The sequence below is a fragment of the Struthio camelus genome, chromosome 4 (assembly GCF_040807025.1).
Source record: "Struthio camelus isolate bStrCam1 chromosome 4, bStrCam1.hap1, whole genome shotgun sequence".
Classification (NCBI taxonomy): domain Eukaryota; kingdom Metazoa; phylum Chordata; class Aves; order Struthioniformes; family Struthionidae; genus Struthio; species Struthio camelus.
This window is the reverse complement of record NC_090945.1, coordinates 77,438,112-77,462,708: the sequence shown is the minus strand read 5'-3', so window position 1 is coordinate 77,462,708 and position 24,597 is coordinate 77,438,112. Positions and strand designations below refer to the sequence as shown.

The 24,597-nt window shown below is 37.6% G+C and overlaps 1 protein-coding gene across 6 annotated transcripts in view; it reads right to left on the bottom strand.

Annotated features, from left to right (window-relative positions):
* ZFYVE28 (zinc finger FYVE-type containing 28) overlaps positions 1–24,597 on the bottom strand; it is a 170,685-nt gene that overhangs the window by 23,387 nt on the left and 122,701 nt on the right. For 3 of the 6 annotated variants that reach the window (XM_068943547.1, XM_068943545.1, XM_068943550.1), the window contains exons 8-9: positions 19,445–20,812; positions 7,766–7,870 (exon numbers count right to left, since the gene is read on the bottom strand). In XM_068943547.1, the coding sequence (XP_068799648.1) occupies positions 7,766–7,870; positions 19,445–20,812 (1,473 nt within the window). The remainder of the gene's footprint in view (positions 1–7,765; positions 7,871–19,444; positions 20,813–24,597) is intronic. The other 3 variants (XM_068943548.1, XM_068943546.1, XM_068943549.1) reach the window with 1 other exon arrangement.

Below are 24,597 nucleotides of genomic sequence, written 5' to 3'. Positions count from 1 at the left end.
GGGCTTCATAACTTTATTGCCTTGAGGGAAAAAAAAAAAATGCATAAAAACAACTGCATGCAGATGTGTCCAGCAGGAACAATTTAGCTAAGCACCACCAAAAGGAGTTGAGCTCTAATACACGGCACTGTTACCATTTGCATTACCAATGCCCACTTCCAGACGCTTCAGGACACATGCTAGAAGCCCCATCTGCTGTCAACCTTTTGAATTCCACAAGAGCAGAAGCATTTTTCCATACACTGCAAGATTTGCAGAAGCCCCTTCTTAGCTTTTCTGCCCCAGCTGAGGTAGCCAACAGATTGAAATAAAAAAGCTGGCTAATGGCATTAGCCGTATGTCCTAAGCGGTATCTTCAATCAGGAAAACTTCCTTAGCATTAAAGACTATTGAGTTTGAAGCCACTAGGAATATCTATCCGCTCCAGACCCTGGCAGCTTCTGCAGCTTCAGCAGCTGCCCGCTCTGTTGAAAGAGCAGCTTTGTAACCCTTCCTCAGCCCTTCCCACCTCAGACTGCAAAGCACTCTCTTTGTACATCATGTTGGACTTCTCAAAAAACACAGGTGTTGAAGCAGCATGTTGCTAAATTACTGTAAGAAACCCTATTTAAGACAACTGTCCTATTGCATTGCCACACTGGCTTGTCTTTTCAGAACAACGGAAAAATTCTCTGCTCCAAGCAGAAATTGAGTAAGACAACATTGTAAGACCAGGAATTACCAACTTCCTTTCACAGAGCTATTTTGCTCATTATAGATAAAATTTCTATAGATATGAGTATGAATGACTAACTGAAAGCATTATTAATCAACAAGGCTGCTTTTTTACCATCAAGTTTAATGTCAGATACTTGCAAGGAATCATATTCACTATTTGGCATGAAATTTAAACTAAAAAGGGGTAAGACCTGCCAGATAAAGGATATTGGAAAAGTCAAGAAAAAATACAAATGACAATTTAACAAATTAGTATTGCTTAGGTTCTATTAAGATTTTCCCCGTTCCATCATGACATTGATATCTTCTCACACTATACATTTAAAGTTCTCAGAAACGTTCAGTCGTGCTGCAAAATAAGTAATATGAGATTAGAGCACAGAAATACTTAAACTTGAAAAATAATCTTGAACTGGAAAAACTGAAAGTGAAAACCAGAAACAGTTAAGAAGTTAGGAAGGAATGGTATATAACACCAGCTCTGGCATCTAATGCAGGGATAGACACGCCTCAGTCCCAGCGGTAATTGCTTGTCCTCAAATCGGAAGAACCTGATACAGGATGGATAGAACCTGGACACCTGATGCAGGATGCAAACTCTTCCAAGGGGAAAGAGGCATTTCATACAGCTCCTCAGCAATGTCCTCTGTGTTATTCAAGAAGCTGTATTGTATGGCACAATAAAAAGCGAATTAATTTAACATCCAACGCCAATAAAAGCTCTCTTGAGTTGCAGCTCCTGTGTGTGGCAGGCACAGAGATGGAGAAGCAGCACTGAAAACCGTTTTCCACGAGAGGAACTCTGAGAGCTAGGGAAGCTCATTAGTATATTTTCGTATTGTCTCCATGAGTTCCTTCAAAAAATAATGCAAAACAATGAGCTGAAGCGTTAAAACACCTTAGGGTCTAGGAGAATCTCTCAGGAACTCTGTATCCAGCCGCAGAGCCAAGTTGAGAAAAGCTAATTAAACTACTAAGTGGAACCTTAAAATTTTAATTGGAAAAGGAAGCTTTCTCTTAAGCTTTCAACTTCAGTGCTGTTTAAGTATGAAGAAATCCTCTTTTTCTTAAATATAATTGTGGTCTTACAGCGTATCTTGGTTACAGGCATTGCAAGAACTCTGCAAACCTGTGATTTTAGTTATTACACATAATCTCAAAACACCTAAACATGCTGCTGCTAAGTTTGCGAGGAAAAAACCTGTAAAATAAAATAGTGTTTCTGAAAGCTGTTAATTTTGTGCTACTAGTAGCATAGGGAACACCAAGTGGCATTCTACAACAGATTTTACACACCCTTAAAATGAACATCATTATAAGTGTGACCTACTTACTAAAAATGAAAATCAGAAGTGAGCTGCGCAGACACAAGAACGCTAACTGATTGCTGTCACTCTCATGCCAGATGATATGCCACCTAGAATACTGCCCCAAAACGGTAACTTTTGGGGTGCCTAGCAATTTTGCTGGAACAAACGTATTGCCTCTCTCACTGATTCTAGCCAGCTTAATGAACTGCCTTATTTCACTTAACTTACATAGAGAGGAAGGCACTTTATATTTGATTTACTTCAACCTTTTTAGAGATTTTATCTCTCTAAATACAAAGTTTACAGTTTAAATAGGAAAAGACTAAACTTTGGTAAACTGAGGTTTCACCTTCCTACTGTAACAAGCACTTATTAACAAGCAGTTCGCACAAGATACTTGGGTCCTTGAGAAATACCTTGTGACATATTCTAAAGGGGAATATGACAGTTTACAAAATATCGCTCTATTTGGAAATTTATTTTTTGTCCTGCAGGCTCAAACGCAAGCTCGTGAAAACTGGTATTGAAGAACAAGATAGGCACAAGCACATTAAGAAGAATCCTGCTGGTGAAGAACCGTAGACATCTGCTTTAGTCACATATGTCTAGTCAGCTAAAATCATAAGCAAAAGCTGATAGACCTGTTTTGGTTTGGCTTGGTTTTTTGCTGGTACGGCTCAGCTGGTTGTTGAGGCAAAGGATATAGCAGCAAAGTAAAAAGATGCTGCGCTGCAGCCTGTTTATGATGGTCTGTATGAATACGCATATTAATTGCTCCCACACCACTCAGGTGACAGAGCCATACAAAACAGCATAGACTTACAATGCCTAAAAACATATTTAGTCAGTTCAAAAGCATTAGACAGGAAGAACATTTATTTTAGATGTCATTCTGACTTTCTAGAGGTACAACACCCTTTTCTCTTCCCGCAGCTGTTCTCACTGAGCTCTTTCCCTGATTCCAATTTAGTACATGCAATGCAATCACTCTGGCCTTTTTTCAATTAGCCTTCTGCCCAGAAAGAACAGCTCTACAGAAAAAGGGGAAAGAAAATTGTAAACACTAACGCATTGACCAAAATAAAAATGACAGCATCAAACATTAATGAAGAATTAAACTGCTGTTTCGCATAGCTTAAACAAAACTAACCTGATGAGGCTAACACGGTAAAACTGCAGGAGAGACCGTTCAGGACACATCTGACCAGGCAGGCTGTTACCTGATCACCCAGCAAATCCATCACTAACACAACTGTTGTCCTCCACACTACCACCTACTTGATTCCTAGGAGTAGTTGTGATCCCTTTATAAAACTTGTGGGCATACAACCCGCACCAGAGAGCGCAGACTAACGGATAGCACTGCACTATGACATGAAAGAAGCGATCTCGATTCCTTGTACAGTCGCAGTCCTGCTGGGCGCCCGACTTATTTTTCCTTCTTGCATCCTCTGCGAAGCACAAGAGTTCTAACGATGAAAAGCACTGTATAAAATCTGGCTTTGTATGAAACTGTTCACCCACAAGAACTGACCGGCAAGGTAGTTTCAAACAGTCTCTTCCAAAACATTCTCTATTTTTGAAGCAGATAATCAACATTTCATCTCTTTCTCTTTTATATACTAACATAGCTTTTTCCTCCTTCTGTGTGTTTAACCTAACTGCGATCTACTCAAAACATGTAATACAGCAAGTGATTCCTGCAGCCAAAGATCCTGCAGTGATCCAGCCAGCCAATGAGCTTGTGATCAGCTCACACACAGGCAGAAACAGATATCCTAGCAGAAACAACACAATAAATAACCCACCCTAAGTGCTGGCAGAACCTCACTGTTTTGGCACAGGCTCAAGTCACAGTATACTTCAGATATCTCCTCTTGCAGATTGTAGTTAATAGAGGCTAAAATTTCACCACTAATTTTTCTAAATGCCTAAAATTGTAGCAAAATACTGCAAAATGCAGATATTTAAACAGAATGACCAAAAAAAAAAAAAAAAAGATTGCTAGCTGGGAAAGGCATCTATTATACCATTAAAGTTACTATTTAAAGTTATTTACAGTTAAATATATTTTTTAGTTCATCATGATCTTAAAATGAAGGTGTAGGATTTACAATGTTCTTTAGGCAGGCAAAAGCATCAATACAGATTCATGAATACTACTTCTCCTCTTGTATCATCTTAGAAAAAAAACTCCACTGATGCTTGAAATCAGCTAATTGTAACCACCTTGTTCTTCTGTTCTCATACTCTTCATTCCCAAAATAATGTTTTTCATGCCATTTTCTAGCCCCAGTCTTTCCAAGCACTTAAGCTCCTACATGGCTTTAAGCTCATCAAATCATCTCATCCAGTTAGCATAGGAACAGCCTTCATTTCACTTGCAACACAAATATCTGGCTCTGTCAGGATCTTGCCCAATAATATTCATGCATGTTGAAAGCTGAGGGACAGAGACATTCCTGAAAATACAGTTGAATTTTAACAGCTACTGACTTTCATATAGAAATAAAGAAACTATATCTAACATTCAAATGGACAAGAATCCCGCATTATATTTTATTACTTAATCTGCCTATTTATAATTCAATAAATTAGATTCATTTTAAAAATTGTTCTAGAAATTATATTCATTAAAAGATATCAGTAAAAGGAAAAAAGTAGATGGACTGTTTTCTGGAAATAATATAAAACATGGACCAATTGCTGCTTCCCTGCTATAGTTACAAAGAAATCTGAATTCCACTCGAGTCAGCAGTATTACTCCACGTTCACATTGACTCCTGCAAGTTTGTATAAAAATCCAGTTTCTCTGAAGCCTTCTGAAACGAATGGAAAACATTTACTCTTCACTGATAAAGCTGACTACTGATATGGCCATCTCAATTAGGGATACTGCCTAATGAACGTTTTGCAAAAAAACAGCTTCCAAATTGGGCTGAACGTTCAACTACTTGACAATCAGAGCTCTAAGATTAGAAGGAAAAAACTTCTACACGTAACAGCTACCAATGAAATACTCAAACTTCCCTTAGCAAATCCACTTTAAAGTCCTCTATATCTTCTTTTCAAAGTGGTTGCACTCTAGAAACCTCCAGCAAAGTTTTCAAATGTGTTTTTCAAATTACTGCATGAGCACAATCAGTGCTCAAAGTATATAATCATAGTTCTGATTTAAGACTGAAAATCTTCAGCCCAAATGAGTTTCAATAAACTAGACACTTAGCTGAGCTTCTGCTTTTCTCCATTGACTAGACAGGGAACCCAGAGCAACAAGACTCCTCGTTTAGATTTATCAGTTAGAAGCCTGAAGTTAGGATGGATGAATCTAGCTCAAAAATTACACGGGATTGGTTGATGATGGAGCAAGTCTAAGGCAGTAAATCATGTGCTGATTTGAAGCAGCTTTCTTTAATAAGACCCTGCAGTCCCAACAGCTCCTCTCTCCTAATACAAAATAAAAAATGGCCAACAATGACACATGGCACAAACCGTTCTCTGAGATATAAGGAGGGGGAATTTTCTCCCAGTTCTCCATTTGGAAAACAAGAAAGGCGAACACATATAGAATTCCATATATGCTATGATCCATTGTTTCAAAACCATCAACTCTATGTTAGATTCAGCCTCAGTATTGGTTATCTACTTCAATTTGCAATGATTATTATAACACCAGAAAAGCAATTGCTTATAATTCACAGGAGGTCAAAAGGTCAAATAAATGCATTTTAGGAATTCTATGTTCAGTTAATTATTCTTCAGATAAAACTGCAAATGTTACATTTAAAATTCTAATTTTGTTATTAAGATTAATAATGAAAGCAGTAAGAAATTAAAGGACAAAAATACTACGGTGGCATATTTCAGAGAAGAAAGGAAACAAGAATCAGGAAAACAAGTTAGGTATTATTCTAGATATGCGCATAACATCATGGAGAAATTGATTATTTCGGAAAATAACATTTTGTAGAGATACTTGCAAGGGACATTCTTGTCCAGTATATTTTCCAAGGAAAGTCAAGCTGCTACCCAAAGAACCTGGAGCTTTAGCAGACAAATGACAAAACTCTAGAGAAGTTGGTTAAAAGCTAAAGAAAACTCTTTAGATAATAAAAGATAAAAGGGTAGAGGAAGAGCTTAAAAATGAAGCGTATTCTAAATTGCAATGAAAACAGATGTACTGAGATGATGCAGAGCCAAATATTATATACGTATGCACACAGCTCTAGAAAACTGCTTCTCTGAAGCAGTCAAGACTTCTGACCAAATATTTTTGGTCTTTTTTTTGTTTTTTTACTAACTAAGTAGTATAGATATTTCAAGGGGGGGGGGGGGCGTGATCCTATCAGTATAGGTAAGCAGGCACTTAAATATTGTATTGGATCAGAAACTACACGAGCTAGCTCTCTAGTAATGTCAATCAGATACAGAGTTACAGGCAGCTTAGATTTCTTAAATGACACTCACTCAGGAATGATGCAAGGATATAGTTTAGTTGGCAAAAGCACAAAACACACATGTGCAAATGCAGCCTTATAAATCAAACACTTAAATTTGAAAAAGGGGGAAAGACGGATCTAATTTGGTTAAGCATCAAGATATTTTAATACAGTGGCATGTACAATACTAACATAGGAAGGGATTAAAGTAAGGCCAGGAAATAAGGTCATGCACCTCCAAGATTTATTTATTCTCACTGCTCCTGTGATGCCTGATGAGTAACTGAGGTTACTTCTATGGTCCATTCAGAGAGCCCTATGGGAAACAGGGTTTCTTTGATGTTTGAGCACTTAGCAGAGGGCAAGTGTTGCATGCAGCTATGCTATTTTTTGTTCAAAGAATACTCAAAAGTGAATGTATTCCAGAATTAAAACCATGAAAAATAGTTTTAATTGCATCTTTCTGAAGAAAGATGTAGGCTGCCAAAAATGCCCTTATTTGCCTTTTAAAAATATGGAAATCGTTAGAAAGAGTGAGCCTAAAGATGAACACATCCTAAAAAATACATCCTAAAAAAAAAACAAATACAAAACCCCACACATTATATCTAATACTTTTGCTGTTATTAGAAAAGACCATTTGCCTCTTTTTTCTATCCCCAAATCTCGACAGACTTCTGAATTCCTGAGCTTCAGCCACAGTGCTAGATATAGATAGAGAGATGAAAGAGGGAGGACAAGAAGCAGTGGAAGATCTAAAACTACCTTGACTGAAATTGTGTCTGTCTGTACCAGGGTAATAAAAAATTAATTGTGAAGTTAAAACTCTCATGCAGGTTTAAAAGGTAAGAATATAAACTAGTATTCTTAACAATATTGGCCTACAACACTGTGGAAATGACGTTACGGTTAACTGGGATGCTTCCCTTATTTTACTAAACCAAAATGAAATGGAAATACAGTATCCTGAAAGCCAAGACCTAGCTATATACAAACATTCAGTACATTTCAAGCTAAAGTCCGAAGCCTCTCTTGAAGAAACGCTAAATGGGCCAACAAAAGTGAGATCACTGACATATCATATAATTCATTGCTATACGCATTAAAACGTTTCTGTAAATAGTTGACTCTCAATTGCAATGGCACTGAAGAAAATCGCGAGGAAAAAAAGCGTCTGCTCTTCAACAGGAAGAATAATCAGAAGTGTTGCTGTCACTTGTTTGTTAATTCAATGAAAATTTGTAATCAACCATAACCCAATACAGTTAGTCAAATCTGACTATGAAGTGATGTTATTACCTCAGAGCGTATATGCTGGAGAGACTACATGTAGTGACAGAAACACTCTCATAGTCACTGCTGGAGATGGAGCTGAGGGGGGAATCAGGTAAGCCATCCTGAGAACTGAAAAAACATACGGAAACAAAATGAACTACTGAAGAGAACAAAGGCAAAAACAGAGCACTGTGATAACTCATGGACTGTAAATGATCATAGAGAAATAAGAGTAAATTGACAGTTACGTTTTTTGCTCTTTAGGAAATAATACATACCTATTTTATACTGCTACCAATAGAACAGGCAACTTGGCAAAATCAATGGGCACACACCTTACAAAAATCTTCAATTTTATTCATACCGTACAGTTAAAACATTAAGGAAAGGACCAAAAGATCTTACGCTTGCATAGGGTATAGATGGAACAGTGTGCTCCATGCGGTTAAGTGTGGCCTAATTTTATAACAAAGACATAACATCACTGGAAATTCATAAAATCACTATCTGCCTCAGGCCTAGGCATCCTAAAAAAATAAACTTCAAGAACTTCTGAGATATCATGACAAATTTGATCCAAGTTTCCACAGAATGAGGAGGAGCAGGAGAAAGCTGTCTGTTCAGTAAAAGAAATCAGGATAACACACCTACCCCTAATTTGGCCAGTCCCTACAACTGCCATGCCTATTCCTCAGATGCATGCCTTAGGTCAACCGTGAAGTAGCAGCCCGTGACAAACCACTGACACTTCATTAAAGCAAATCTACTGGCTATTAAATAAAATAATATGAATACTTTAATGGTTATCAACTTCTCTCTGTCATCCCTGGGCTAATGAAAAGCCTTTAAATATTAGATCATTTTAGATCTTACATCATATTATCAACGTACATTCAGATTAGAAGTTTAAGATTAGTTTCATAAGCACTACAGACCTGTCTTGGAAAGATCAGTTTTTAATATTTCAGGAACAATTTACTGCTCAGCTACTGGCAATCCCACAGGCTGAAGAAAACTAAATTATAGTAGAGAAGAAAAAATGTAATCTTGAACTAATACATGAAAATTGTGTTGGTTCTAGGCAGTGCAGAAGAATCATTAGAGCCTGCTGAACTGAAGTATTCAGTCAGTGGAAATCTTCGGACGATATAGAGAGCAACCTAAGAAATATTTTTATTTAAAACGAATGTTAATTATTTAGATGAGCTTTTTTTTAATCTTACTCCTCTATGACTACGAGTAGATTTCTTATACTATTTTGACTTGTAGGAGCACGTTGGCTACATAATCAAACTAGCTATGCTTCAAATTCTTTTCCTCTACCAAATTTACTATTGCAGCTATTTTTGTGGCTAGAAGTCTGAAAGAACACTTTGGAATTTTTCAAGGTGCTGTCTGTGCTCTAATCCCTTTAAGAAATAATAGGATTTGTTTGCATACTGGCCACTCATCACTTTGAAAACATACCACTTCATAGTCCTCATTTTTGATTTCCAATTTGAAAATAAATCCCGCTTGTTTAGCTTGAAAACAAATCCCAAGTGTTATGTTTTAGTTGAAAGAAGAGCTGTCACAATTGGAAAATAATGTATTAGATGGAACTAAAAATCTATTTAGCTTTCACTCGTTTTATATAATTTCCCTTGCTAATTCCGCTCATTGTGAAGAGATATCCGCATTTAAACAAAGGCTTACTCTTTTATAGCCTTTATATCACCTTTACCCATCCAATCTTGCAATATGGCCGTGCTACTAATACGTACTTTTACTATGTTTTATGGCAGTTCAATGATGTAAAAAAAACTTTAGAGTGTGATTTCACAGCGTGATTGAGCAGGAGAAGCTGCTGTGCAAATGAAATTTATTGTTCAGAATAAATAATCTTTGAATAGCTGAACCAGGAAGTAAGAACAACCAGCAAACTCCTCACTTTCTCTTACTGCCATCAACCCTTACTCCTCAGCCCCCACTTGCAGTTTTCCTCCTAACCATCTTGCAAGCTGACTTGAGTAGTAACACTTTTTCCAAGATGTTTTCTGTCCTTCAGTGTTTCTGTCAAGCTCTCTCTGATATATTCAAAATCCAATTAAAAAATCTCAGTTAGCGATAGTACACAAAACAAAATCATGAGACTATTTAAGAATATAAAATCAGTTTATTTTCTTGGGTTCTGTCTTGAGAACTTCAACTTTCCAGCTTTTTCTTACAACTGAAAGGGCTGAAACTTTTCCTAAGCGTAAAGAAGTCCAAGCTCTCATACAATTTTGGGAGCTAAATGCTCTAGGTTTAAAAAAAAAAAAAAAAAAAGTCTCTCTCTTTAAGAGCTGGTGACATTTAGCAACATTGTTGCAAGTCACGAAATCACTTTCTATCCTGAGCTACTGTTGTGGTGTGTGCGGTACCAGTTAGAAAGCAGAACTATAAAGATGGCACGTAAAGTGCTGGATCTAATGGTAAGTAAACCTGATGACTACCCTCAGAATATTCTTGGGCAGTTATCCAAAACAAACAGAAAAGACATCCCCAAACTTGTATACCATCAAAATACATTTTGCCTGAACAACCAAGTGCTAGCAGACAGTGATCTCCTGCTGACCACTTAATGGCATTTCCCTTGCCCATGTCATGTTGAGCCACAGCATGCTCTTTGAGCTATCAGAGGAGTTGATGCAGTATTATTTGCAGATGATGTGAAAGTAGAAACCCTTTCAATGTGAGCTTCAGAACTAGCATGCTGCACTGAATGATGTTTTAACATCATTCCTACCCTTATGCAGTACCTAACTATGCACTGAAAAAACCACATTATTTTACTGGTAAGCTGAGCAGAGCTAAGGGTCCTCTCTCTTTATGCTGCCAAAAGCCTCGTTCAGGTAAGTTCCAGGCTATACCAAATTTGAGTGCAAAGTGCTATATACACTGCCATTATCCCAGCCTCCATGAAAAGTCTGGCGTTGGTGAAAGAGGGAACTAGCTTCAGAACAAAGCCCCTTAAACCATTTAAACAGCTGACAGCATATACAAACTAACGCATCAAAAGGGACAGACATGTCCTGTATTTTACCAGCTGCAGAAACAGAGGTGTAGTTCAGTGATACCTGAAGTAAAATATTCTATGTACCGTGATTACCAAGGCCTACACAACAGAATATCTTTGATTGTCTTCTCATACACATCAAGAAACAACACGTAAGCCTTGCTCAAACAGCTACCCTCACTCATTAAAAAGGGCTGATCTTGAGACAGACTCTCAGCTGACATGAACTGCCATCACTCCTTGAGGTTAATGGCGTAAAACCAATTTACATTACCCAAAGATCTCAATCCTATTTTTCTTTTAATGTTCTGGGATGTTCTCTGACCAGCTTATAAGCAACATCTGAGTCCTTTCTTACCTATAAGCAGTTACTAGTTGCCTAACTTTTTATCGCTTGTTAAGCTTTTTCTTGAAAATATTTATCATTCTTAACACCTTCATAAATGCCTTTTTCTTCCACTGCTTCATCTCTTGATGCACAAAACTGTGTAATAGGCCAGGTAGAGCCTGCTTTCAGCATGAGAAATCAATCTCATCAGTAATCATTTGGTAATGTAAACTGTTTGGACATGCTGTATACAGACCTCGCTTACAGAGGTCAGGTTATTGTACTGAAGGATATGTAGCTTAGACAACTGTAGACATTTTTCTTACTCCTGTGCACCAAGATAGATTGAAGTTTTCTACCAAAAATAATATTTCTTTCTGATTAATATTCAGACTTTGAACTCTTCAGGGTAAGAAATTCTGTGTGTGTTTAGTGCCAGGAAATGGGAATCGAGAATGGGAAACGACGAGAATTCTGTTCTACACCTTCTCAGTGTTACACTATTTAGCCTAAAAAAATTATTTTGAAGGCTTGACCTACTCACCACATTCTTAGTATAATCGCAATTCAGGATACCTTTTTATATAATATCCTTTTCATTAGTGTCTGGAGATTCACTCTGTAGTTCTAGGACGCTGGTAGATCCTGAGGAGAATTGACCTGCTTTTCCCAACTCATGGTTCCTCTTATCAGCGGATGCTAGCTAAGCACATGTCTTCATTAGCACTGTTGCAAGAGAAGAACTTATGCACAGACAGATGCATTTTACGGCAGGCATCAGCACAAACAACGCAGCTAATCCTTTCTTCGCATCAGCCCACACGCGACCTAAACTTCACTGCATCTCATGCTCATTTGAGACTAATGCCATACTACATTGGGCTTCCCCCCTTGTGGGATTCATAGGACTCTGCTTAAATTGCCTAATGTGACAAGTCTGTTTCACTTGTGAGGTCCTAAAAGCCTACGAGGATATTTCTGAAGTGGCATTCTAGCGTGAAATAAAACCTGCATCCAAACGCAAAGAATTAGAGTTCTCCAGAGTTTTTGATAAAAATAAAGAATAAAGATTTAAGAAAAAAAGGCAGAGTGACAGGGGGTGATATGGCTGCTGCTTTTAATGGAATACTGGCACACTGAAGCAGTGAACCAGCTGTTTTTGGTTATTTTTGGTAGGTATTACAAGTTAAAAAAAAATACAACCAATGACTCTTATCCTTGTTCGTACAGCTCTTTTCTATTGGAATGCGTTTCCAACCTCTTAGGCTTAATTAAAACTTTCCCATTGTTCCATGGGATGGTTTCTTCATGAATTTTATTACTTGAGTTACAACTGCATTATAAGTTACATTAACTAATTGGCACAGATCTTTTCATCTTAGTCTGCCTCACACAACATGAGCTAACTCTAAAGCCTCATGTGTCAGCTACACCAAATCCACTCAGATAAGTGACTTATAAAACACCGACACCTTTTACTTGTATGTGCTTATTTGTAAGACGTGATTGCAGCAAGTCATATTATCAGTTTTCAACAGACAAGTTCAAAAAGTGTCTCTCTCAATTTTAAACCTGCAACGTTAAAAAAGGGGAGGGGGGAAGAGTGAACAAACTCATTTGGACTAAATCCGAATTTGGCCAATTGCGCAAATAAAAGATTATACAATAAAGAAAGAGAATACCAGAAGGGAAACAGAGGAAATTCAATCAACTGTTCAATATCCAGGTAAAGATTTGCTTAAGGAAAGCTTTGCAATTGAAGGCTTGATACCGTTTATTCCCAATCAACTGCTATTTCTTTCTTGCTGTTAGCTACACTAATAAGAAACTTTCTTACTTTTCAACAGCTGGTTAAAAGACTAATCAATACAAGATGGCTAAACAGACATGTTTTCAGTTAAGTGAACATGCCCAGCTGTCCATTAATTCTTATGAAAAAGGCAACTTTGTCATGTGAAGAAAAGCACAGCTTTCTTAAGTCTAAATGTGATACAAACGTTATAGGGAAAGCATGATTTTAAGACATACTTAATCAAGTTACTTTATCCTGCAATATCAATTAATCTAGTTTTGATTAAGGACCACCTATGGAATCAAAGTAAAACTATAAAGGTCATTTTTCTGTAAATGCCCGCCACCTCAAAATCAGAATGCTTGCTCTTCATGCAATTATAAAGGTGAAATGTGCACACACGTCACAGTTTACATAGTATTAACAAGTGAGAAAAATTAAATAGAGGCAGGAAAATCAAAATTAGAAGCCGACAGTGTATAAAACAGTTGTTCATCTTTTTACAGAGAAATTCCAATATGATAGGGAAATAAAATTTTAAAAATGCAATTTTACATTTTTAGGCTAAGAAATTGCAATCCTAAGAAATGGGACAACTTGAATACCAAGCTGGAGATTAAATTAATCATCTTGTTGTAGGATTGCAATACAGAACTGCAGATAATAAAATATGCTCTTCCAAAGATGCATCATACCTCCTCCTTACTTTGCAAAAGCATATGGCAAAATATTCTGTTTTTTAAGCCTCCACAAGTAAATGTGAACAGCACCAGCATCTAACAGCTGATGAAGGACACTGTTACAGTTTGCAGAGAGTGCGAACAAATTAAGTTCGCACTACCAGTTTCAGCTCCTTTTGCCAAGTCTCATGTGCACTATAAAAGGCTTCATTAAGAGTACACTCACCAAATAAGAAATGAAGAAAAATGGCAAAAATTCTCTATTTTAAGGTAGACTTAATAGACCTGCAGGGGAAAGGAGAGAAACTACACTTAAGAACCATTACAAGGTCAATACATAGATAAACGAGCACACAACGGAACCAGGTGTTTAAGTCTAAAACATGAAAATGCTAGCATTGCTTGACAACATGAAAAAAGCTGCCAAATTTCACAAAACATGTAGAAGAATAAAAAGTTTTACAAGGATTCTTCAATTTTGGAAGGTGTAGAAAGTCAAGTATTCCAAAACATAAACGTAACCTTCAATCTATATATTTGTTTTTCTTGGAAAGAGCAAGAATACTGCGACAGAATGAGCATTTTAAAAATCTGTACAACTGCCTTCCAGTTTAAAAAGAAGGAATACTAGATACAAATCTAAAACATTCTTCCGATGTTAACTTATGTCCCCCCTTCTTACCTCCAAATATCAAATGCTACTTTGTGGCATAATTTTGTCCTGTATTGTTCTTCTTACATTATTTCCCCCCTTTACCAGTTTGCTTTTTATTAAATGACAGCCTTTATTTTTTAACACTCTCCCTAGTATCAGTCAGATACTGACTATATTTTTGGCTAGCACTTTTCTCATATTTGCATGACATTAATCTCACTGCCCAAGACTCAAGTACCCATTGTGTTTGATTTTTTCAAGATACTTGCAAGCAAATAATGGAGAAAGAGATCATAAATTAACAGCTAGCAGCTCCATCTTAAAAAGCAAAGTTGGAAAGACATGTTAACGCACAAATCTTAAGTAGAAGAGTATTAACGTGTATGTTAAACTTCACTGAACATTAACTTACCAACTGAGCTACTGAGGCTAGATCCTAAATATCTGGCTTCTCGGGCCATTTACAAAAGCCATGCACTGTTGCAAGGTTCTGGATTAATTTCAGGAAACCTGATTGGATATTTGAAAGTATACCTTTAAATAATGTCACACTGTATAGAAAAAAATGATTCTCTGAAAAGAAACAGCTTATGTCATAATGTGCACATTTGATAGCTCCTTGATTCAGACAAGGGAATGAAAATTTTCTTCTCTTAGTTGCTGACTTACCATAACTTGAAAGTAAATATTTATCAATTTGATGAATGAGCAGCATATCCTGCAGCTATTCCATGTATATTAGATTGCTTATTGTTCAAGCTAATGAGTCCATCATTCTAAAAATAATCTACTGTTTCAAACATTTCCCCTATGGTTAAGTTGGCTTTCACAAGCATGTAATAGGGAACAGTCGCAGAAGCCTAATATGATCTTCCTATTTAAAAATACCACTGAAAAGCAGCGATTAGTCACCACACAGGCAGCATGAGTAAGAAAAGGTCCACGTTCTGTTTTGTAACTGAACTCTCTCTCCCCGCCCCAATAACATGACTAGTGATTCACAGGTAATAACTAAATCTGTGTGTATATACACACACACACATATTTATATAATCTAAAGACCCCAACAGATATGTCTTTGTCTCACACAAAATATTCTGAATGAATTAATCTCAGAACATTTCCAAATAAAAGAACAATAAATTAATAACAAAATACCTCAATTCTTAATTATTTCCCCACTTATGAAAAGATGGAATAGTACTTGCCAATTAGTAACAGACACACTGAAATCTAAATAATGAATAGAGAGACAATCAATAAGATAACTGTAGAAGAGGCTATGGTGACAATGGACAAGAAGAACATTAATATATTGAAAAAAATATTCAAAAATACCCACCCAAGAATTTTAGGAGAATTCAATAGTGAAACAGATGAATTATCAACCTCTCATTTAGAATTCTCTTGATAACTGAAGTTTAAAGGTGGCAACCTCTAAAAATAAAAAGGACTTTTTTTTCCAAGGACTTGGAAGGGACCTTTGGAGATTATCCAGTCCAACCCCTGCTCAAGCAGGGTCAGCTACAGCAGGTTGCCTGGGATCATGTCCGTTCAGGTTTTCAGTATCTCCAAGGATGAAGACTCCACAACCTTTCTGGGCAACCTGTTCCAGTGTTTAACCATCCTCGCAGTGAAGAAACATTTTCTTACGTTCAAGTGGAATTTCCGATATTTCCATCCATGCCCATTGCCTCTTGTCCTATTGCTGAGCACCACTGAAAAGAGTCCGCCCTCTTGGCAACCCCCCATTAGGTATTTATGCACGTTGATAAGATCCCCACCGCGAACCTTCTCTTCTCCAGGCTGAACAGTTCCAGCCCTCTCAGCCTCTCCTCCTATGTCAGATGCTCCAAGCCTTTCATCATCTTTGTGGCCCCTTGCTGGACTCACTGCAGTAAATCCATGTCTCTCCTGTAGAGAGGAACCCTGGACCCAACTCTCCAAGCGTGTCTCACCAATGCTGAGCAGATGGGATGGATCACCTCCTTTGACCCGCTGGCAACAATCTACCTGCTGCCCGTTAGGCATTGCCTACCATTGGCTGCCTTTGCCACAAGCCTGTACTGCTGCCTCATGCTCAGCCTGTTGTCCACCAAGACCCCAATGTCCTTCTCTGCAAAACTGCTCTCCAGCAGGTCAGCCTGTAGCCTGTCCTGGTGCATGGGGTTATTCCTCTCTAGGTGCAGGACTTGGCATTTCCCTTTTTTTCAAGTCCATGAGGTTCTTCTGTGCCATTTATTCAGCCTGTTGAGCTCCCTCTGAATGGCAGTGCAACCATCTGGTGTATCAGCCACTCTTTCCAATTTTGAGTCCTCTATAAACTTTCTGAGGGTGCATTCAGTCCCATCATTCAGGTCATTAATGAAGATGTTAAACAATATTGGTCCCAGTATCAACCCCTGTAGGATACCACAAGTGACTGGCCTCCAGCTGGACTTTGTGCCACTGATCACAATCCTCTGAGCCTGGCAGTTGAGGCAGTTTTCAATCCACCTCTCTGACCACTTACCCAGCCCCCCACTTTGTCAGTTTGTTTATGAGAATTTTATGGGAGGCAGTGTCAAAAGCCTTGCTAAAGTCAAGGTAGACAATATTCACTGCTCTCCCCTCATTCACCCTGCCAGTTATCTCATCACAGAAGGCTATCAGATGGGCTATTTCCCCCTTCGTAAATCCATGCTGACTACAAACTTCCCCCCAAATATCAGAGTACCTCTGATATTTGCAAAAGCAAAGGCTTTTAAGAGAACTAAGCAGCTATAGCATAACACGGAAGGTCCCAACATCAATTGATAGTTCTCAACCATGAATAGGGAGTTGTTTTTAAATGACTCCTTCTCGGAAGGGCAGGAGGTCACCAGCAAAGATAACCTGGGGCCTTGAGGGTTTTAATATTCATATATGATCTGAAGGGGGAGAGCAGTAAGATCAGAAAGTTTATCAGTGATACAAAGTTATTCAGGGTAGTAAGAAAAAGGGCAGACTGAAGAACTGCACAAGATCTAAAAGAGTCAGTATGATGACAGAAATCCAGTGTGATAAACACGGGGAGAAACAGTTTTAGCTTCACATATGGAACAGTGGCGTCTCTGAGCTGACAAGCAGGTTTTGGGGGCTTTGACAGCAAACTTCAGAAAAACCATCAGGTCACTGCTTGGCAAAAATCCAAAGCCAAGTATTAGGAATCATTAGAAAAGTAAGAGGAAACAATTAGGCCACTGGACAAATCCATGGTTTGCCCATACCTTGACTATGCACCTGGTTCCCTTATCTCTAAAAGTAAATCGCAGAGATGAAAAAGGTTCAGAGGCAGACAACAGGAGTGATCAAAGTTCTGGGACAACTTCTGTACAAGGAATGATTAAGTAGTGTGCGACTTTTCCAACCTGGAACAGAGAATATGTAGGGAAGGTGTGACTGATTCTACAGAATCACAAATGGCATGAACAGATCAGACAGGAACTGACATCTCTTCCAAAACAGGAACTAGGAGCCCTTAAATGAAGCTGTTAAGAGCCAGCTCCAAAGCAAAAAGACTAGAATCTTCACACAAAGAAACACAAATCTACACAATGCTTTGTAAAAATACATTTTTCATGCAAAGTGTTTACACGATATTAGCAGGAGGCTGGGCAAGCACTTGAAAAAGCAGTTACTATATACATAAACCTAAAAAATAAGCTCATATATCATTTTAATACATTTTGTAGAACTGTTCTTCCGAATATCGCTTAATATCATGCCCAGGTACAAAAAGTACTAAACTGGTCTCTCTGACATTTTGTAATACATGTATAATTTATCAAGACATTGAAATTAACTACACAGTAATTATTTTTAAACAACATTCCACTTAAAGTGGTGTAAATGCACAAAATATCAAAGGGATTTGTGAATTACTTCTTAAAATGAAGTTCATCCGGTATTTCTGAATACGATCATACCTGCAAGCCTAAAACATAAGTATTCTGAGGAAGACGAATAGTTACCAACTCAAAAATACAGTTATACACACAGTAAGTTGTGCTACACACGTAAGAGGAATTAAGCAACAGCTATTGACCTACTGCTCCAGATCAGAGAACTCTGGATTCTACTTCCACTGCTAGTAACATATTCCATAATTCAATGGGTATGTTATTAAATACATTTTTATTACTGTAGCCTTTATACTGTGGTAATCTTTCATGATATAAGCTATTTCACTGTGTTATTCTGAACTCTGTATATGTATAACAAAAAGACAAATCCTGCTTAAGACACACAATCTTCATAGTACTGACAGAGCACGACGCGTAGTGAACTGTAGCAGAAATACAGAAAACAACCATAACTTTTACCTCATTTCTCCCCTCTCCTTTCATACTGACAGACTTCATGACAAAATAAGTTGTCCCGTAAACAGTAAAACAAATGAAATCTAGTTTCCTACAGATTTGTGTGTAAGAAATATATCTTGAATATAAACTGTCATAAGGTGTCCCTGATGTTTAAACAAAGCTGAGCTGAAGCACAACACTTTCTTCAAGACAGGTATTATTATGGTCTCTCTCTGCTATCTGGTTGCTTGTTTTCACAGGACATGCAAAACCTTAATGACAACATGACTTGTATTCTTCTGTCAGCTGTGGTTGAATTTGTTCAAGGGATTTAAAAGCTGCTTCTACAGTCTTCATTAGCCTCCTCTGGCATGTGCATGCACATGTACACATGCGTATACCCATGCCCACAGGCAACACAATCAAGTAAGTTTTCTTAAACTGAGCTAAGGTAACAATGAAGTTGGGATGTGATTAGATCACAATTTAACTCTGTCAACAAATGCAGAAGCAAACTTTTAGCATCTGTGCACTCTTCCCCCCCCCCCCCCCAAAAAAAAAAAAAAAAAAAAAAGAATAAAAAGGCCATGTAATCAGCCAGGTAATGTTTAGCTGCAATGCACCCTTTGTTACATTACACTCTTAAGATTTCAATGATATGGAGACATTACACGTTTAGAATTCAAATGTTCTACAAACGTTTCCAAAAAAACTGATGCAGTCCAATAGAAAGCATTCAGAAAAAAAAGTATATTCAAAAATTCCTTAAGCCTGCAGCACATTATTCCCATTAAAATCAACATTAACATACACTGATCATTAAAGTATAAGGATATAGAAATTTATCTTATATGTCAATCTCACTACTAAAACCCCAAGTTGCTCTTACCTTGAACTAGATCTTGACCTGATGTCTTCCTTTGCTATCCTTTCACTGCTACTGTCTTCATTGTTCTCCATATTTTTCTCACATGGTTGCTTTCTCTTCTCCCATTTCTTTTGCTGACTTGAGATGATTTCTGCTTCTCCCTGTGATTCGTTTTCTGCTCCTACCTGTGAACCTGAGGAATGTGCCAGGCACTTAGAGGAGACTGGCAGTTTCTGCTCTTCTCTGCCAAAGTCTCTTTCTGCTAGCAAAGCAGGAGAAGTTTCAGGTTTTAATGTTTCCTGTGCAGGGACTGAACTGTCCAAATTATCTACATGGTCCATTTCTTTAGACTTTACTAAAGTATATGAAGCATTTACCACACTTCCTGCAGAATGCTTAGTCTTTAAACCTTCAACACTGTCCTCCCTGTTGTCTTCACAGCTGCCACAACACACACAGGAATTAATTATACAGTTTGTGGCAGCTATACTGAGCTTATGGGATTCATTCTCATCCTCATTTGCTAATGGATTAGCAGATCCAGCAACGCAACCGATAGCTGCTTCTGGAGTTGTTACCGGGGATTCTGAGCTAGAGGGGGATTTAGGATTAAATATTACAGTAGCAGATATTTTCATTCCACCTGTCCTGTGAGCTATCACTTCTGCCATTTCTGCATCATCAGCATATGCATCCCAACCATTGAGGTATAACTGTGAATCGGGACCTTCTAAACAGCTGCATGAATTCTGAACTGAGATGCCAGACCTCTGTTTGCTATCTTCAATATTGTTATTATTGCTTAAGTCACTTCCCATGTCTTTCAGAAGCAACGTTTCCTCTGTCTGATGACCATTCTCATAGAGCAGAGCATCTCTATATTGCAGGTTCTCTTTTGAACTGTGGCAAGGGTTATTCACCCAAGCAAAAGTATCATTTGCTGAATCCAAGCCAGCAAGAGCTTCTCCTGCTCCATCTAAGTCATCCATAAAAAACACTCTGTCTTCTTCATCAGTTAAATTGTCAAGGTGGTGTCTCGTTGGTGAGGCCTCTGTGCTAGAACTGTTTCTTAAACTAGGTCTGTGAGCTGGAGACTGACAGATGCTTGGAGGGGAAAGCAGAGAAGACATTTCATCCCCTACTCTGTGTACCATCCGATTCAGCTGTTCCAGCTCCTGTTCATCATACTGCATAGAACAAGCGAGCTCAGCCTCTGTGTTTTCCGCTTTTGCTGAAAGCTCCTTTGCAGGTAAAGTTGCAGTTATGCCCGGTGTAATGACAGAGGGCACTTCAGGATCTGTTCTGACAGGAAAATCCACATCTTGAGAGATACAGAGATTACGTTCCAGCGTGTGCAGTTCATCCTCAGTTAATGTCTGAAGCAGATCCCTAAAAAGAAAGAAATACACGCATGAATTTGCATTTACAGTCAGAGACACCGACGTTACAGATTTTGCAGAAGCTTTTACAGTAAGCAAAGAAATCCAGAAAGTAACCTCAGGAGCACAGAGGACTTTCAGCTGTATAACCCAAGCTGTATTTTGTATTCAAATTCAAAACACGTTTGATTGCTGATGCCTGAATTGGAAATTACTTTTGCACATGTAGGCTACCAGATTATCTACATCCTTGCAATGAAGCCAAACAATAACTCAAAACACATCCCAAAAATAAAACAGACCTTCCCCCTCCCTTCTGCTCAGAGTGAGACAGTAATACACACATTAGATAATTTTGTTGTGTGCTTTTTGTATTCCACAACTTTGACTTTGATTAGCATAAAAATCTTTAGCACTAGACCCTGAAAATTATTGCACAAAAGAGTGCAGTTGAAGTTTCACAGCATTACATTATCAGATCAAACGAATTCATTAAAAATAATCAATATCACTTTTGCAGTGTTGATGTCTTAAGAGTCTCAGATTTCAACAGACAACATATTTTAACATTTTGGAGACATCCTAATCTATTCTGTGTCCTCCTAAAAACTATTGCAGGTCTTCATGATTACAATAAGGTTATAGTTATTTTTCTTCTGCTTTCTGGTACTAATACCTATTTTTTTCCACCTATTCAATACTTAAAGAAAAAATAGGTGGATAGTTTTCTATTTCTTCTTCTCAGTGATTCTTTGCACTTTGATCCTTTAAAGAATGATGTCTGCACATAAATATAATTGCTAAAATATTAAATAGTACATTTAACGTATTAAAGGGATTTCATTACTTTTTTTTTGATTGGTGTGGAAAAAAAAGAAAGCATACCTTGTTCTGTTGCAAGTATACTAATTGATCTTGAATACACCATTAATCTATTTTTAAGTTCAGTCAACTTCTTAAAAGAACTCAAAATTAAGATGAAGTGCAAAAAAAACCCCTGCAAAGTTAACACTAACAGAGTCGCTTCAGTATACGCTCAAATGACAGTACTACTTGTGTTTAAAAAAAAAATCTCTTCCAGTTCTGAAAATGCAACAGAAATTTTGGTTGTAGTTATTTCATGAAAGCATAAATCATCCAAAGCGCTGCAATTTGAAAGAATCACTAGACATAAATGGGATAGCCCTGTCTATTTCCTATCAGTACAACAATGGCAAAAATTTATCAAGAGAGGAATTTCCTTTCAACAAGTATTCCCCTTCTCCCTTACTTTCTGATAATGTTTTCGTCAAGTTGAGGCACGTCTTTTAAAGAAAGAATTCTAGCAAAATTAAACTATTCCACCTTCTGGCCAATGATTGCGGCTTCTCTCAAGGGCCGTTTTTTTCCCCATTGACATAACTAGGATTTCTGTCACTTCAAACGTTGGGCTCCCTCATTTTACTGACTTCTCAGAAGGCATCACCTAATTTGTGCTTGTAACAATTAACACCCCACTTGAGGCATCCAGATTTCTCTTATTACGTAAAGGAAGGATCAGACACTTAACAAAATGACCACGGTACTGTATTTTCAATCACATGAATATACCTCTTCCTGGCAAGTCACAGCTTTGAACCAACTCCTGAGTTGAGCACCTAGGTCTCTCTTTCCAAAATTGAACTGGGATAGGTCTTAGCATGAGCAAGAGAAAGGGATGATCTAATATCAGAGAGTTTAAACTACTCACCCAAAATGCGGGAGAACTGGATACAGCTCATTCTCTACCTGAAGGATTTCCCCATTTTCAAGGAACACGGCCCAACTACAGCACCACGGCGAACCAGCGGTGGTTCTTAACATCTCCGATAGACAAAAGTTCTATTTTGCATTCAACTACAGATTCATTTGGTCATGAAAACTAAGAGAAGATAAAATTTTCTTCTTTAGAAATACTCACTGAAACAGAGATGGGAACTTGGTTCTCTTCCATCTCGGATAAGTAACTCAGTTATTTGGTAGCTAAGCTGTTAGGTGATGTGAAGAATCAGGCAGGCACAGAAGCCAACATTTAGGCTTTTGCTAAACCGCATTTTCTAGAGACATACAGTATATCCAACCTTATCAAGGGTCCCGAGTATTGCAATTTTGGAATATGAGCTCTAAAAAAATTGTCATTTAAGATTGTTATGCCCAAAGTGTTTTATAAGTAAAACAAAATCCACAGATGCAGCAGCACTTCAATTTTAGGTCTGAATTTGATTTACCCTATGCTTCTGAAGTGGAAACGGCATATAAAACTAGCATCTGCCAAGAACTGCTTCCAACATTTTCAAGAGAAGTTTAGATAATGACGATTAGCTCAGAACGAAGTGTGGTGTATACAGTCTTACAGTTATATACTTTCCATATCATTAACATGTTTATATAAAAACACGGATTTTCTTTTTTTGAAAATCATTAAGAGTTAACATATGACCCTGAAAATTTTAGAAGTATTTAAGAAGTACCTTATAATAGCAAATGCACAATATAGGTCATATCCTGCACCCTTCACCTACCTCCACAGTCTTTAACAGAGAAGTGAGTGTTTATTTAAATCCTTCCATATGCAACTTCGAATTCAATGTTTGACATTTTTTTCAGCCATCATTCGTAAGAAAGGATAACGAGCAATTTCTGTAGACCCACTTATCTACCAAAGCTATATAGTAAGTATTGCTATAAATCTACACTTTCTTTTGTCTAATCAGTATATAATGTTGTTATCTCATTTCTCAGATCTTTTAATTAATACACAGTAACCAGTGTCTGTAAGAGATTAAACATTTCAATGGCATCACAGAATGTGAACCATACGCTGCCATGTTTATTTTTAACTTAAACATAAAACTAGCTCTGTTATTATTTATTTTTAAAGAATTATACTAGTATAAGCAACAAAAACATAAAATAACATGTGGCTTTGCAATATGGATAGTCAGGTGTCAATGACTTTTACAGAAATGCCTTTTTTTAAATAGATCTGCAGTCTTTGAAACAGAGTCAATTGAAGTAATGTTGGATTCTAGAAACAAAATTTTCTAAAAATAGACTAAGCAGAAACACAACAGCGATAGGTTTAAGCCTGTTCCACACCTATGCAAATACATTAAAAATATAAGGTACTTCTGGGTCAGGCCAAAGTCCATCAAGTACAGAAACCTGCCTCTAACAGCAGATTCTAAGGAAGAGCCCAAGAACACGAGAAGCACACAGTAACACTTGCTGAGTGTACCCTCCTGGTTTCCAACAGCCATAGCTGAGGGATTTCTGAATCAAGGTGGCATAAAGATGCACATGCATATACAAGAATACAATAATCCTTGGTGAATTTTCCTTGCTTGAACGACAGTCAATTGCTTAAAAGTCAGCTACGCTCAATCTACCACAAGCACACCCCCTTCTCTAAACACACGAGATAAAAATTAACAACGTCTACAAATACAAACTGTACGAGTAACATTCAAAAGAATTTGCCCTCCATCAAAGCTCATCAGCGTAATTTGATTTTCCTTGGGCACTTTTCATTACCAAGATTTAATCCTCCGATTTTCAGCACCTAATCTACGGTTTTATTTAGTCTCCAGAAGATACTACGGCAGCAGTCTGGATTCCTTGATGTCTGGCTGCCCAGAGTTACTTGACTTACATTCCGAGAGCACAGAAAGCCTAACTGCTCTAGGGAAACCTCAGACCTATTGGGCATGCATTTCGCATATTCACACTAAAGCCGAAGGCTGCTGAAAGCCCTCAAAATACGTCTTTGCTATACTC